Genomic DNA, 16,686 nt, shown 5'->3' with positions numbered 1-16,686 from the left:
CTTTTCTTGGTCTAACTTCTAGTATCATAAGTTACTCTATGGTTTACTAAACAACATAGTGCTGCACTCTGGCGGCAGAACATTGCAGTACCTAATACTCCCTATTTACTGACTAAGCGGACTCGTAGTCCGAACTAGGCTTCAGTGATTAATAATAGGTGTCGTTGCGCTTTATGTCTTGACTTCATTCTCTTAGTAGAAGAGCCGGCCGCAAATTTTTTAACCGACTTGATACCACGATGAAATGCACAATGGTTTCCCATAAAAGTGATGCTAAGTCCGAATTCGATAGTCTGCCACGGCGAAACTTGCCGAAAGTACGAAAAAGAAGGCCACTTCCGGTACGAAAAAAGGGGGCTGATTTAACCCATCTGATACCGAAATAATAGTTATGGCAGCAGTTAGAAATTTACATGTAGACACAGAAAAGCGAAGTCTGCCAGTTAGCAAGATGTACATCAGTTACATGAAACCAATTCCAGTCAGTAGGTATGAACCCGCATTTCAGGAATATATAAGTCTGCCAAGGCCTTGGCAGACTTGACTTGGCAGACTGGACTTGTCAAACAAGGTATCAGATGGGTAAGACCTAGCCTTGGCAGACTTATATATTCCTGAAATGCGGGTTCATACCTACTGACTGGAATTGGTTTCATGTAACTGATGTACATCTTGCTAACATAATCTCGTCTGCCAAGGTGTTTCGGCAGGAAAGGCCTTGGCAGACTTATATATTCTTGAAATGAGGGTTCATACCTACCGACTGGAATTGGTTTCATGGTGGTATCAGATGGGTTAGTGTACGGTAACCGATGGTCATCTTGCTTATAATCTCGTCTGCCAAGGTGTTTCGGCAGGAAAAGCCTTGGCAGACTTATATATTCCTAAACTGGGGGTTCATACCTACCGACTGGAATTGGTTTCATGGTGGTATCAGATGGGTTAGTGTAGGGTAACCGATGGTTACCTTGCTCACATAATCTCGTCTGCCAAGGTGTTTCGGCAGGAAAAGCCTTGGCAGACTTATATATTCCTGACATGAGGGTTCATACCTACCGACTGGAATTGGTTTCATGGTGGTATCAGATGGGTTAAATTAGGGGTCCTGGTGGCCACCTTTGAGAGCGTCTGCCAAGCACTTCCGGCAAAAAAAAATACTGGCAGACTTCGCTTTTCTGTGTCTACATGTAAATTTCTAACTGCTGCCATAACTATTATTTCGGTATCAGATGGGTTAAATCAACCCCCTTTTTTCGCACCGGAAGTGGCCTTCTTTTTCGTACTTTCGGCAAGTTCCGCCGTGGCAGACTATCGAATTCGGTCTTAGCATCACTTTTATGGGAAACCATTGTGCATTTCATCGTGGTATCAAGTCGGTTAGAAAATTTGCGGCCGACTCTTCTACTATCTGACAAAAGTACCTTTTGAACGCTGATACTTGTTTACATATCTAGTATAACTAATACTTCTTACAAATCTATTCAGTATTTCCGCTCGATGGCAACAATACGTTATCTAGTCTAGATTAGATCTGATAGTTTCGTAAAGAACTGTGACGTCACGTTTTAATAATGGAATTTACCCGTAGCATAATAATAGTACTAGCAAAGGTACTAGGTACCAGAAGGTTCACTCTCTAACAAAACGCGTCTATTACCACAGAATAAATAATTGTACTAGGTACAAAACGTTAACTCTCTAACAAAACGCGTCTATTAGGACAGATATGACCGCTAGGGGGCGCAAGCGCGAGCACCGTCCGTTCCGTAGCGGTGCGCGGCAACCACTACTGCTAGACACCAAGATTGGTGTGGGCCGCATGTACTTGTAGCGACGCGACGAAGTCGCGGAGTGAGCCACGCCTGCCCATAGGTAAGCGTTTTGTCATATAGAAAATACTACACAAATGGTTATATGTTTATTTCTTATACTGTGCCTTACACAACTCTGCCTTTATGGTTTATTTATTTATTTATTGTAAATAAAAGCGTGGTTGGGATACATCGCAGTTTAATTTCACTTTTTCTTCTCTTCAGCTCTTCCTACTTAGCTCAAGCCGTAAGAACAACGCCATTTAGTTTAACACTATTGAAAAAAATTGATAGCCACGCAGTGCAAGTGTTATTTTAAAAATCAAACTTCTATGAAATTATGGCGTATAAATAACAATTGCACTGCTTGTGCTATCAAAATCGTTGCAGACTTATCTTGGTCTAACTCTAGATTGTGTTGTGCTTTTAGTCGATACTGTATGCCTCCTATAATATTTTTCAAACTGGAAGGGTACGATGATAGATGTCAATTTAGTATAATTTTGCGCCATTTGGCATTAGTTTTACTATGACTCCACTGTCTGTCACCAGGCTCCAATTTCACCAGGGTGACAGGTGCGACAATTGTAAAACATCACTGTTGCTGACGTCACAGGCATCCATGGGCTACGGTTACCGCTTACCATCGGGCGGGCCGTATTCCTGTTTGCCACCATCATTGTTTTATTAAAAAAAAACTTTATTATATCGGAAAAAAAACAGATATTTCTCTTGCTAAGTTTATGACAATTGTCACAAGAAACACTACAATTGTCACGAAATTCCGACATATAACTCATTACCTGTCAAGAATTACCTACAATTCTTCTAAATCTTGACAATTGTCAGAAACTTCACAAAAGAAATATCTGTTTTTTTTCCGATATTATAAAGTTTTTTTTAATAAAACAATGATGGTGGCAAACAGGAATACGACCCGCCCGATGGTAAGTGGTAACCGTAGCCCATGGATGCCTGTGACGTCAGCAACAGTGATTTTACAATTGTCGCACCTGTCACCCTGGTGAAATTGGGGCCAGGCTGTATCTCATGAACCGTGATAGCTGTCTAGTTGTAATTTTCATAGATGATGTACTTCTGTTGCAAATAACAAATACTAAAAAGCACGGAACCCTCGGTGAGCGTGTCCGACTCGCAATTGTCCGGTTTTTTAGGTTATAAATTTTATGGAGATGACATCTATTCTATCATCGTACCCTTCCAGTTTGAAAACTATAGCTAGAAGTCGCGAATTAAAGGGTTCAGCTTCTAACTCAATAAAAACACAAGTATATTATAAATATAATAATATTTATTTCTCTTGAAGTCATTTTTTCTTTACAAATTAACAAGATTGGTTCTTCAACAACACTAACGCTCACTCTGCTATATACACTGACACACTGTACTTTAAAGAGATCTGGCGGCAAGCGGAAACGACGTCACACTTCCGGTCGCCGCCATCTTACACTACGCCTCACCACTAAAACGCGGTTCGGCGAAAAAAACAGTAAAAATGAGATTACCCCTTTAAAAATGCATTGGCAAAAACCGGCCCAAAGAAATGTAATGACGCGTGTACGTTTTAAGATACCCTGTGCCCTATTTGGACCGACTTTAATACCAGTAGTTTAATTTTTGAGAGCGAGAATATCGTTTGTGATTAAAACTATAATATTTGGACGTTCAAACCGGAGGTTAAACTTAAGACCGAGATAAGTTTGCAACGATTTTGATAACACACGCAGTGCAAGTGTTATTTTAAACGTCAAAAATCTATGAAATTATGACGTATAACACTTGCACCGCGTGTGCTATCAAAATCGTTGCAGACTTGGTCTAACTCTGAATTTCTTGTTTATAAAGGCCAGTCCAGACGGGACGATCTAATCGACCGATCAGTAAAAAAATTGGCGTCAATCTCATCAAGCGTCCACATATACACAATTTAAAATCACCGATTTTAGATTAATGGCGAGATTTGAGCGCTCGAAAAAAAAAAATTCCCCCAATCGCGCATACTAGCGTCGAAAATTGGCATTTTTGCGACCTCATCTCCATTTGATAGGTCAAAATCTTAAAATTGAATCAAGTGAGATCAGCGAGCCAATATCATTTTTGCGTCACACCACCTGATATGATGAGGCAATTTAATCAGATTGGGCCAAAATTGTCCCGTCCGGACTGGCCTTAACAGTGGACTTATTTACATAGGCGTAAGGTTCCGTTTTGAGTGACTTGTGCTTTCGATATTATGCTGAAGGCAATAGCCGTTATATAAATACATAATTGACTTTGAACAGATAATCTATATTACACTTTATATACATTTGTGACAGACGCGCTACAGAATCTAACATTTATTTGACATTGAGAATATAAAATAAAAAGAAACTGCATACAAAAAGTATATTGATGGATTCAAATAAATAAACATTTCAAAAGCGCTTAGCATTACCAAGTCCCGCGTATTCGGATAATATTATTTAAAAAGTGCTTTATCACATCGAAATCACAATAAGTAGATTAAATCGCGAATAAGCGGGACTTTCTTATTATTTAGCCGCTTGCTAGGCAAGAATCAATTTAATTATTTGCGTATTTACATAAACAATATTCTCACTCTGGCTTAAGATTAATGAGTTTTGAACAAACTATAACACCCTTCAATAGACGTAGAAATTTGAGTTAGAATTTCAGTCGGCCGTGAAAAGAGGCAAATGTAGTGCATAATTATTTTCCATCGTATTTTCACGGAAACGCACGAACGTATGCTATTTCAGACATGTTTCGGTACAAAAAGTACTGAGGTTGAGTGAAGTAGCATGAAAAATACGAACGTTTCCGAGAAAATACGATGGAAAACAATTATGCACTATATCTTGTAGAATACGCGGTATTCGACTTTCTGGTTTGTAAAACATCTATTAGGATTTTTATTAATTAATATTTATATAGTAAAACGTATTTATATCAAAGTTTTACGTTTTTTTAATTATCATCCCGCCGTAATGCTGAAGGGTACATTTTGACGATTGGCAACAAAAACTCACTGTTCTTTTTGAAAATCTTTTTATTTTAATACTGAATTGTTATAAAGATTCAAATTTAACAACGCGTACTTGTGTACCATTTTCAAGCAAAAACGAATGCTTTTGCACGCACGATGAAAATTAACTATTTTCATCATGACTCGGTCTTACATGAAACGTAGTTTTCTCATACAGGAACGTATCACCTGCATGCTATATCAAAATTTAGACCATACAGTTTTTGAGTTGTTTGTAATACAGTAAGTTTTGGTCGTCAACCGTACATACTGTAGTGTTGAACAGTGGGGGGAAGGGTAGGTTCAAAAGGTGTGTGATCATCGGTGTGGGTTGGACTGCAGCCACGCCTTGAACTTGGCGCGGCGCGCGGCGTGCAGACGCGCGTGCGAGGCGCGAGCGGCCGCTAGCGCCCCCGACCGGTACAGGTGGTGCGGCCGCGACGCCACCAGTCTGAAAGAGATAGAGATAGGTTAGGAGAGTGTTGATATTGGTGGTTGTGAGGTGTTTGTAGGGATGTCAGAACATATAATGCAGCCATTAGTTATATCATGGTGGTCAAACGGTAATTTGTTTCATCATATAGAAGTAGAAAATTGCTTTTTGATTCGTAATATTGTAACGGTGAGAAAGAAACTTCTGTTGACGCGATGTCGTGGAAGTTTACGGAGAAAACACACATTGTGTTTTTTTACTACCAAAAAATTAAGGAGAAATGTTATTACAATATTTATAATCGTATGCCAAACAAATGACACAAGTATAGATAGTTGAAGTTGTCTCAAAATGACATAAAATGAATGAAATGACTAATGATGTTATTCATAAACGCGTTTCTGGCTTGAATTATTTATGAATCGTTTGTTTTTATGTGTAATTTTGATTTATGTATTTGTAAGAAAGGGACAACACAAATTTTAACTAAATCAGGCTCGTAAAATTTTATGAATAAGGTGTTAGTTCTTGCTTAAAGGGACTACTGCGAATAATAAAAATCGTAATTTTCTTATTTGTCTCTTTATCCCTCTTGCGTAGTCGAGCGATAGAGAGGCAGACGAGGAGTGTCTTACTTTTGTATGTGTTCGTAGAGAAATAAGCTCTTGTTGAAAAGACACTCCTTAGATAAGGAAATTTCGTTGACCGGGGCAAGGGCGTTCACAGCTCCATTTTCCCCCAGGGCCACATTATCCCGAGTCGCTACGGCACTCGACGTTTCTCATGAATAGGTCAGGCTTGTCGCTAAGTCAGTATAGAGTTAGTTAGGAATCTAGATAGAATAATGATCCAACAATGAAGAATTCCTTCCCCGATCTCGTTATCGATTGTGCATTCGTCCTTATCAATAGTTCCGGGTGGTTTCCTCTTCCCTCGCAGTCTTCCCACCGCCCCCGAGTCCCCCGGGGGCACATCGTTCCCAAACCCCCCCCCATCTCGCAGCGTTTCTCTCGAGAAAGACGAGCTTATTGGCAAATCGGCACAGAGTTAATTAAGATACCAAATGTAATTGTTACCTGATGCCGCCGCTGAGCGTGCACTCGCTCCTATCAATAATCCTGTGGGGTTTCCTCTTCCCCCTTACGCCGCCCCCCGCGCCGCCGCCCCCCGGCGCCACGTTGTCGCCGCCGCCGCCGCAGCGCGCGGCGTTCCTGGCGAGGAACACGGGCTTGTTGGGCGCGGCGGCGGCGGCGCGGGCCAGGTCGGGGCGCGCGTAGCGCTCCGTGTAGAGCGACCAGGCGGCCAGGCGGGACACGGGTGACCCGTTCGGCGCCGACGGCCGCGACTGGAAGACACATTTATTTTTAGTAAGTCCCCCCTTAAAACACAAATCGGCCATTTTTACTTTGATATTTTCTAAAAAGTTTTCGTGTTCTATTTTTCAATTAGGCTTAGTACAGAACCGCTCCGGCTAAAAAAGGGGTAATCCGGCTCGCGGCGCTCCTCCTAAACCTAGCTAGGCTGGTATTCCATCTATCCAGTGTGCATTGCGTTTCATATTTTGCTTTAATAAGAGAATGAGACGCAATGACGTTGGACAAAGGTGGTATTTCACCCACCTTTAACCAGTTACGGACGAGTTGAAAATTAAACGCTAAATTATAATTACTAGTAATGAAAATCAAATGCAATATATTTAAATAAAAAATTGTCTTAAACTTTGTATAAAGCCAGAGTAAACGATTTATCAAAACATATTTAAATTAGTATCTTTTACCTGATTGGTAGGTGACAACCGCGAAGAATCGTTGTGCGGGGAAGCGCGGCCCTCTCCTCCACTCTCCAGCAATTCAAAGGAGACGCGACACTCGTCACCACCGTACTGTAAACAAATCAGAATTACATTAATAAATGGTAATGTTAAGGTCAGACTTACATACAGATGTACATACTTAGGTATAGTGCATAATTGTTTTTCATCGTATTTTCTCGAAAACGCGCGTATTTGTCATGCTACTTCAGTCAACCTTAGTACTTTTTGTACCGAGACTGACCGAAATAGCAAGACACGTTTCCTTGAAAAAACGATGGAAAATAATTATGCACTACAAATGTATAATCACGCCAATTTCCCGGAGGGGTAGGCAGAAACCACGGATTTCCACTTGCTACGATTCTGACATACCTCTTTCACTTTCATTACATTCCTCATACACGCTCGAGTTGAAATTATAGCTTGTTGAATAGGGTATTTTTCTACTAGTCAAATCAGTATTGTCAAAACGATTTGCTAAATATGAAACATTACATCGTGACGTCACGGTCAACTCACCTACTTTTTATATTTCTATCCGATTTATTAAATAGAACTTGTGTTTAAAAATAACTCCTATATGTGTTTCTCTAATAATTATCTGGTGCTTTGTTTCATGCATGGTGTATGTATAATAAAATAATTTATTTTAAATAAAGTATAATACCCTATTGTTAAATATTCGAGAATTAAAGCTCTACAGCTATTAACCAATACTTTTTTACGAAGTATAATTTCAGTAGTTTTTGTGTTTATCGCGAACATACATACAGACAAACAGACAGACGCGGCGGGGGACTTTTTTATAAGGTGTAGTGATCATTGACATAGATATCTAGGGACTGGTCTTACGGGCCAGTACAGCGGTGTGACACCGCTACAACGCGATTGGTTGATGAGTTCGCATCACGCGCGCTATTGGTCGCAACTAGTTGCGTTAGACTGCACGATTGGCTGGAATTCGTGAGTAACACCGCTGAACTAGTACCTTTTTTAGGGCCCGTTAACCCAGTCCATAGATATTATACGTCAATGGTAGTGATGTACACGTGGCCTCACCAGTTTGATGAGGAAGGCGGTGTGGTCCTTGTGCAGGAAGCGCTGCGCTCTCCGCACGTAGGACAGCGCGCCGCGCATGCCGCCGCGCGCCGCCAGCTCCGCCGCGCGCAGCGACCACGGCTCCGACACGCAGCGCTGCAGCTGCATAAAAAAAAAAACATTCATAAGCTGCATTAAACGATATTAAAATTTCAATTGAAATAAAAATTACATTACAGATGTAGTGCATAATAATTTTCCATCGTTTTTTCACGGAAACGTGTCTTGCTATTTCAGTCAGTCTCGGCAGGCGTGGCTCACTCCGCGATTTCGTCGCTTTGCTACAGGTAGCTAAAAGTACATCCGTTCCACACCTATTTTTGTGGCTAGCCTAGCGATTGCAAATCCGTGAACATTTTTCAAATCCGGATTTACGGATTTTGGTTTGACCGAAATCCGAAGTTCGGATTCAATCCGGATTTTAAGAAAGGAATATGTGGCATAAAGGCAAAGTGAAACAAACAATCAAATTAAGTTGTTTTTATTAAAAATAAAAAAACAGAATGCGTACACTGCTACGCCAATAACAAAATCTTTAAAAAACAATAAAAACAAAATACATACGTACACTCCCAAGTAACAAAAGGTTCTATAACTAAGGCATTTTATCACCAAACAGTGATATAGTAGGCCTATAATGGTAACCATTGTGACTGCTTGTACTATAAAGGTTTTTAACAAAGCGTTTTGTTTCTATAAGATTAAAGACCTTTTAAGTACTATAATTTAGCTCTTAGAACGCTTATAGGATCATACAAAAGAATCTTTAAAGTGCTGCACTGTAATAGACATGCAAAAAGCGATTATAGTACTATTTAATACTATAGACGACTTTACGGATGCTTTTATGTACCTATTTTGCACTAATAATGCGTCAAAGTAACTTTTATAGTACTAGTATTGTAGCAGTATCGTAAACACCATTAGAGGATCAATCTGCACTATAAAAGGACATTGCACGACCATTACGTAACGTTTTAGCTTTTTAAAAGCTCTCTTAACATCGCTATAAGGCTAGAAGAGTTCTCTAAAAGTCATGAAAGTTTTTCTATAGTGCTATATAGTACCATAAAAGTTACCTGGTACGTTGCTAAATAACCTTAATCGTAACTTAAAAAATGGCTGCTGTTTTCTGCCATAATAGCACATTAGCGGCACGGCTGGAGCCTATGTGTACTATAGCAGCCACAGTTGGAACAAGTCCTTATTTTATTAATTTTAATTTAATTAAAACATGAAAATTATGAGAGCGCATTGTCAAGTTTGAAATCAGCATAATGATACTATCGATACAATTATTTTCGCATGTACAATGTACCGGCATTGTAACGGTCCACAAATGCTTTTTAGTACATCCTTTTTATTACCTAAATACAAATGCCACTATAAGTAACAATGGCGAATGAACTTATTTAATATTTTAGGCACCCACGACGCAAGTATGATAAAAAAGATCACTGGAATCGTTTACGGTGCAAAATAGCACTATAAACATGTTTCATTGGTTAATTTTATAATTCCAAATTGCGACATAAACGTTGCAGACAGCACTATTTTAGTACTAAAGAGCGTTTCTCGTCACTTTTACATTTCAACCATAGAGCTGATTTATCACCGTGAGAGCCTTTATGTAATGTTTATAGAATAAATCAGTGATAAAACTAGGGCCTATCTGGGGTTTTGTAAACGTTTACAACACCATTTTCAATGAACCACGCCATGAATGTACAAGAAGGGCTACAGTACGGGAGGAATGGCGACGGATTGTGAAGCTTGCCACCGGCCCTGACATGACGACCACGACCACTCTGACAAGAGTGTGACGACAAAGAAGAAGACAACACCATTATAGTGCTAATCATGAACACTAATTAGCACGCTCCAAAACGTTCTCAGGACTTTTATAGTACCAAATTTTGTTACTTGAGCTGCTACGCCAATAAAAAAAGCGGACGCGGGGCAAGCATACAGGTGCGAGCGAGTGCGCGACGCGCAATGCCCGGCTGACAATAGCTCTCCCGCGTTACCGCTTCATGTGCACCACTTTTTATTTCGCATTAGCATTAATTTTGAGCAAATTAGTACTGGTGGGAAAAAATCCGAAAAACCGGTTTTTTCTTTTCAAAATCCGAATTTTAAAACGGATTTTCAAACGCTCCGAAATCCGGATTTTTGAACTTCGAATAATCCGGATTGCAATCACTAGGCTAGCCATAAGCCGCGCGTGGCGCTGTCGCCACCTAGCGGCCATATCTGTCCTGATCGTAACAGACGCGTTTTGTTAGAGAGCGAGTCTTCTGTATCTAGTACTATTATTTATTCTGTGGTCTCGGTACAAAAAGTACTGAGGTTGACTGATGTAGCATGACAAATACGAACGTTTCCGAGAAAATACGATGGAAAACAATTATGCACTACATCTACATATGGTTGAATTTGTAGACGTCAGTAGGAAGGCAGCATGCGTGTATCACCACAGGGATTCTGTTGTTGCACATCGCATGTGTTTCATCATTGTCTCGTAATAACAGCAGACTGTACATCATTTTTTTTGTAATTAAAGTTTATTTCTGCCTACATTTCATCTTAATACTAAAGGGGTCAATAAACCGCGGCTCTCTGAAGATACAATGAGTAATTGACAACACTGACAAAATGAACACTTAGAATTCTTAAGATTGACGAATTTTACTGCAATCGGCTCCTTGTCAAAAGTTTGCCAACTCCTAGAATCTAAGGATGGTATTCGACCTGTCCAATGACATTGCGTCTCACTCTCTCATAAAGCAAAATGTAAGATACAAATGGACCAACAGATTGGAATACCATTCAGTCGCAATAAGGTGGGTATTCCGTACCTGTCGCACGGCGTTCCACACAAGCTTGTCGAGCGTGTAGGCGGGGTAGGCGTGTATGCCGAACATCTCACGAGCGGCGTCCTCGTACGCCGCGGCCTCGGTGTTGTCTAGCCGCTAGTTACAGTAGGGCGGGTATTCCGTACCTGTCGCACGGCGTTCCACACAAGCTTGTCGAGCGTGTAGGCGGGGTAGGCGTGTATGCCGAACATCTCACGGGCGGCTCCTCGTACGCCGCGGCCTCGGTGTTGTCTAGCCGCTAGTAACAGTAGGGCGGGTATTCCGTACCTGTCGCACGGCGTTCCACATAAGCTTGTCGAGCGTGTAGGCGGGGTAGGCGTGTATGCCGAACATCTCACGAGCGGCGTCCTCGTACGCCGCGGCCTCGGTGTTGTCTAGCCGCTAGTTACAGTAGTGCGGGTATTCCGTACCTGTCGCACGGCGTTCCACACAAGCTTGTCGAGCGTGTAGGCGGGGTAGGCGTGTATGCCGAACATCTCACGGGCGGCTCCTCATACGCCGCGGCCTCGGTGTTGTCTAGCCGCTAGTTACAGTAGTGCGGGTATTCCGTACCTGTCGCACGGCGTTCCACACAAGCTTATCGAGCGTGTAGGCGGGGTAGGCGTGTATGCCGAACATCTCACGGGCGGCGTCCTCGTACGCCGTGGCCTCGGTGTTGCCGTCTAGGACGCCGCGGACTAGTTCTAGTAGCGCAGGGTAGTAGTCTGCGGGGGATGACGCGTCCGCTGGAAGATCTGGAAACGTTATATTGAGATTATAATGTAATCTGGCCTGTATTCATTTTAAACTAATGTATTTACACCTATGGCGAAGAAAAAAAAAATTGATTTGAATAATAGGTATAATTCTAAAATAACCTTTAATTTAATTGCAATATCGTTATGTAATGGCGTTTTTACGAATTAAGGTGCGAGTACTCAAGTCACAGACTTTTGACAACTTAGTGTCGGCAAAGAGACTAGAGTGTATAGAGGCTTATTGTCATAGTAAATTTTGAATTTTGTAATCACAGGTTCTCTTTTCTCAACGGTTTATGTTAAGGGTCCCACTGATTACCAGTCCGCCGGACGATATTGGCCTGTCAGTTAAAAGTAAAATTTGACAGTTCCGAAAAACTGACAGGCTGATATCGTCCGGCGAACTGGTAATCTGTGGGCCCCTTTAGCATAACATAATTTAGAGGTACAAACGCAACAAAGCTATACACATATTCACAATTTCGTCAAACGTTCATTGTATTTTTGATTATAAATCGTATTCTTGTTGGAGACTCAGTGGCACCATTCGTGTATCAACCACAGTGACTCTGTCAGTGCCCCCCGCACGTGTATCATCATTGTCTCATCATATTATTATTATTATTTTATGACTAAATAATTGTTTGTGGCCTTAGTCTGTAAGGGACTGCAGCGAATTAATTGTACTACGGTGCGAATTTGCCAATAAGCGCTACTTGCACCATCCCATTAACCTGGGGTTACTATGGTTACTAGTACAATTTGACACTGGGTTAACGGTTTAACCGGTTAACCCCTGGTTAGTGGGATGGTGCAAGTGGCGCTTAGTCACGGTAATCAGTAATAAAGATATTCGCAAACGGTTTCTCGGATAATTCCGCTACTCGATGCTAGATGTCGACTACGAAAATAATAGTCGTTTTGGTACTAAAACTGACTTAGAGCATTTAATAACTGGAGACGTCATGGCTGTCATGTTCTGTACGAAACAGTCTGCCGATCTTTCGGGGGAGGGGACGTATTGCTATTTCTAAATGATTTGTACGTAACGTACAAATAGCCGTGTCATTCCATACAAAAGTTTGCACAATTGTGCAAGTTTTTCGGCAGAGGGGTAAGCTCTTAAACGCGACTCTAGTTATTAAGCGGTCTAAGTAAAGTGACGTATGGAGTGAGCAGAGCACTCTCGGTATTTCATTATCGATGGCGATACTGACTGTTGGGCTTGAGGCGCAGCGCGGCGGCGACGCTGGGGCGGCGCTGCGCGCGCTCTCGGGCCTCGCGCTCCGCCAGCTGCAGCGCGTCGCGGCGCAGCGCCCCGAGCCGCTGGCACAGGATGCCGTGCAGCCGCAGGAAGATGTACCAAGACATCGTGCACACGAACCGTGCCTCCTAGGGAACAAATATCTATTCATATACTATTTCTGACACTAAAAGTAAGAAAAACTAACCATATAGATTTAACATCATGTTTTTATCGCAATAGAATCTTACACTTTAACTGAAGGCCGGAACGCTCGACTAACGCCGACCGTTATACATTTGTTTAAGAGCCCATCAACATGCACACTAGCGCCACTGTTAAATAATCGAGATTACTTAAATTTAACGACAAAAGGTATTTAAAAAAGGGGGCAGCTACGTACTGTATTTTGTATTTAAGTACATTTTGAATACATCAAACTAGTTTTTATGTTGCTGGATTCGTCAATCTATGCGTCCAAAGTTAAAACGCCCGTTTTTGTTTTGAGTTCATAGATCGACGAATCCAGGAAAATAAAAACTAGTTTAATGTATTCAAAAGGACCTTTTCGACGCCAACGACGGATATATCCGCGACGCAGGTCCACGCCAAAGACGGATTAATCCGTCATAGACCACAAAGCAACATACACTTACGTGCATATGCATAAAGTTCAATTTCGGTTTTGACACTTTGGTGACGTGGCGTCCGAATGACAGCTTTTGTGTTTGACACGACGTCGAAAAGGTTAACCGATGTATGACGGACAGATCCCGCGCGAACGGCCTTGGGCTCTGACCGTTTACGATGCTTACCTCGCTCGGCTTACAATTTCTGATATGGGCTAGATTCTCAAAAATCAAAATAATACTCGATAAAAAAATCTTTTTTCGCAACATTTGACAGCATAGCAGAATTCACAAGCGCGACGAAGCTATGTTAAATAAACGGCATAATTTCGTCAAATCCTCGTATTATGTATACTTGGTCAAGCAGATCTTGTCAGTAGAAAAAGGCGGCAAATTTGAAAAATGTAGGCGCGAAGGGATATCGTCTCATAGAAAATTTGAATATCGCGCCTTTTTTTACTGACAAGATTTGCTTGACCGTCTATAGTTTTGATTATAAATCATATTTTTGTTGGAGACTCAGGTTGTGTGCCTTCGTGTATCAACCACAGTGAATCTGTCAGTGGCCATGTGGGAAGCCACACGTGTATCATCATTGTCTCATATCATATTATTATTTCAACCTTTTCGCCAAACGGCGCATCCGTTCGCCGTGCCACTGACGCCACGGGGGTAAAATTTAGTTTAGTGAATAAATGTCAACCTAAAAGTGGGGTTTTATATTAAAGGAAAAAATGGAAAAAGTTACGTTTAGTTAGTTTTTTTTTCCTATCGCTCGCAGACGTATCTGCTTGTTAAAAAATTGATTTAAAAGTGGGGTGTTTTCCAGTAGGTTTCTCATCAAAAAACGATCGACGTCAAATGCAGTTTTTGGCGTCGTTGTCACTATTTTGCGTTGACGTCAATTGCCGTCTGTGACATTCAAAAGGTTAAAGGGGCCCACAGATTACCAGTTCGCCGGACGATATCAGCCTGTCAGTTTTCGGAGCTGTCAAATGCCAAATTGACAGGCTGATATCGTCCGGCGAACTGGTAATCTGTGGGCCCCTTAAGACTATAAAAATGTTTGTGGCTTTCCATCAAAGGTCCTGGTACGGACATTACGGACATCAAAACTGATCAAGTGTTGCTCAACAAAATACTTTAGCTATAGTTCGTTTTTTTTAGCATTAGAAAGAACTTGAAAGAAGGTAAGCGATCTTGACATGTCTTTTAATTGAAAAACGCTTTTTAAAAATCAGTAACTTATGAAGCAGAAGAATATAAATGATCGTATCAGATTCATAATTGTTACATATTTGCCGTAACTTATTTTTAAAATGTGTTTTTCAATTAAAAGACACATCAAGATTGTTTACCTTTATTCTAATGCTAAAAAAAACGAACTATATACGGTATTCCACCTGTCCAATTTCTTTGTACAGTCAGCAGCAGAAGTTGCTAAGCGGGCAAGGTGTTCACAATTACCTTGACACGCTCTTATTCCCTTAACAATAAAGTCGCGTCAAGATCATTTTGAACACCTGGCCCGCTTAGCAACTGTGTATTGCGACTCACGTTAGGCGGATGGTCTCTAAGGTCGTCCTCGTCCTTGGCCTCTAGTTTGTCGGTGCGCGGCTCGTGGTTGTTGTTCTTCGGCTTGTTCTCCTTGTCATTCTTGTGGTGGCGCGACGACTTGTCCGACGCGTTGTCGGATTCTGACGACTGTCAAACATAACAACGTTAGTAAGTGAAAAAAAAAAACGGGCCAATTGAGAGTCGGACTCGCGCACGAAGGGTTCTATACCACTACGAAAAAACGGCACAAAAAGTCACGTTTGTTGCATGTGAGCCCCACTTAAATATTTATTTTATTCTGTTTTTAGTATTCGTTGTTATAGCGGCAACAGAAATACATCATCTGTGAAAATTTCAACTGTCTAGGTATCACGGTTCATGAGATACAGCCTGGCGACAGACAGACGGACGGACGGAGTCTTAGTAATAGGGTCCCGTTTTTACCCTTTGGCTACGGAACCCTAAAGAGCGTTAAAAGACTTAAAAGACGTCTGTGTTTATGTACTTTTATATGGAATAATGGAAAACACACAGGCAATGTGAATCGTTGCTTTAAGAGCGCTATTACATTTCGGCGTTGAGCGAGTTTAGGTATTTTACGCGCTGCGGCAGGCCGTGCGAGCTCAGTATGCCGATCCCTTCTACCACACTCGCACTACAATGATGGATTAAACATTCTTGATCCTTCGCGAAGCATATTGAAATCAACCATAACAACACTAACTGTACTTAACTTTTAAAGTTCTAAAACTGTTATTTGGTAAGTACGAAAATACTAAATGCAGTGCAAATGTACATAGGGGCTGTTCATAAATTACGTCATCTATTTTTGACGATTTTTGACCCCCCCCACCCCTCAAATCATCCAAAAATCAAGCTTCGGATGAATCTGTTTCCTCCTACGTCATGTTACCATCATCCGATGTCCAGACACCCCCCCCCCCCACTCCGCCCATTTGAAACGACGTAATTTATGAATAGCCCCATACTCGTACTTATGAAGGTATATTACTCGAAAGAAATTATAGGTACCTACTCGCTTATTTACATGTTTCGTCATTGCATTTGGTACCTATAGGTTGTAAAGTTTGTATCAACGAGGGTTTAAAAACGAACTGGTACTGAGGATCTGATGATGATTAAGGTGGTCACGGATACCAATCAACCATGTAGTAACATGATTAGGCTCGTTTGATTCGTCTCAACAAGATCTTTGACACTGAAGATACACAGGGTCTGATGATGGAGCTGGAAGGTGGCCACGGGTACCAGTCTATCATGTAACTAAACAACTTCGTGTTTGGGCTCGTTTGATTCGTCTCAACAAGATCTTTCACACAAGACAGTACTCAGGGTCTGATGATGGAGCTGGAAGGTACCATTACCAATCAACCATGCAACTAAACCACATCGTGTTTAGGATCGATTGATTCGTCTCAA

General features: G+C 41.4%; 1 protein-coding gene across 1 annotated transcript in view; it reads right to left on the bottom strand.

Moving 5' to 3' along the window:
* Positions 1–3,808: 3,808 nt before the first annotated feature.
* Positions 3,809–16,686, bottom strand: part of LOC134802855 (paired amphipathic helix protein Sin3b) — a 76,200-nt gene continuing 63,322 nt past the window's right edge. Inside the window, exons 24-30 of the mRNA XM_063775591.1 lie at positions 15,247–15,393; positions 13,035–13,209; positions 11,633–11,814; positions 8,166–8,306; positions 7,071–7,175; positions 6,370–6,638; positions 3,809–5,311 (exon numbers count right to left, since the gene is read on the bottom strand). Coding sequence (XP_063631661.1) covers positions 5,179–5,311; positions 6,370–6,638; positions 7,071–7,175; positions 8,166–8,306; positions 11,633–11,814; positions 13,035–13,209; positions 15,247–15,393 — 1,152 coding nt within the window. The 3' untranslated portion in view covers positions 3,809–5,178. The remainder of the gene's footprint in view (positions 5,312–6,369; positions 6,639–7,070; positions 7,176–8,165; positions 8,307–11,632; positions 11,815–13,034; positions 13,210–15,246; positions 15,394–16,686) is intronic.

This window comes from Cydia splendana, chromosome 25, assembly GCF_910591565.1.
Source record: "Cydia splendana chromosome 25, ilCydSple1.2, whole genome shotgun sequence".
In the NCBI taxonomy this organism is placed as follows: domain Eukaryota; kingdom Metazoa; phylum Arthropoda; class Insecta; order Lepidoptera; family Tortricidae; genus Cydia; species Cydia splendana.
This window is presented reverse-complemented; position numbering and strand designations above follow the sequence as displayed.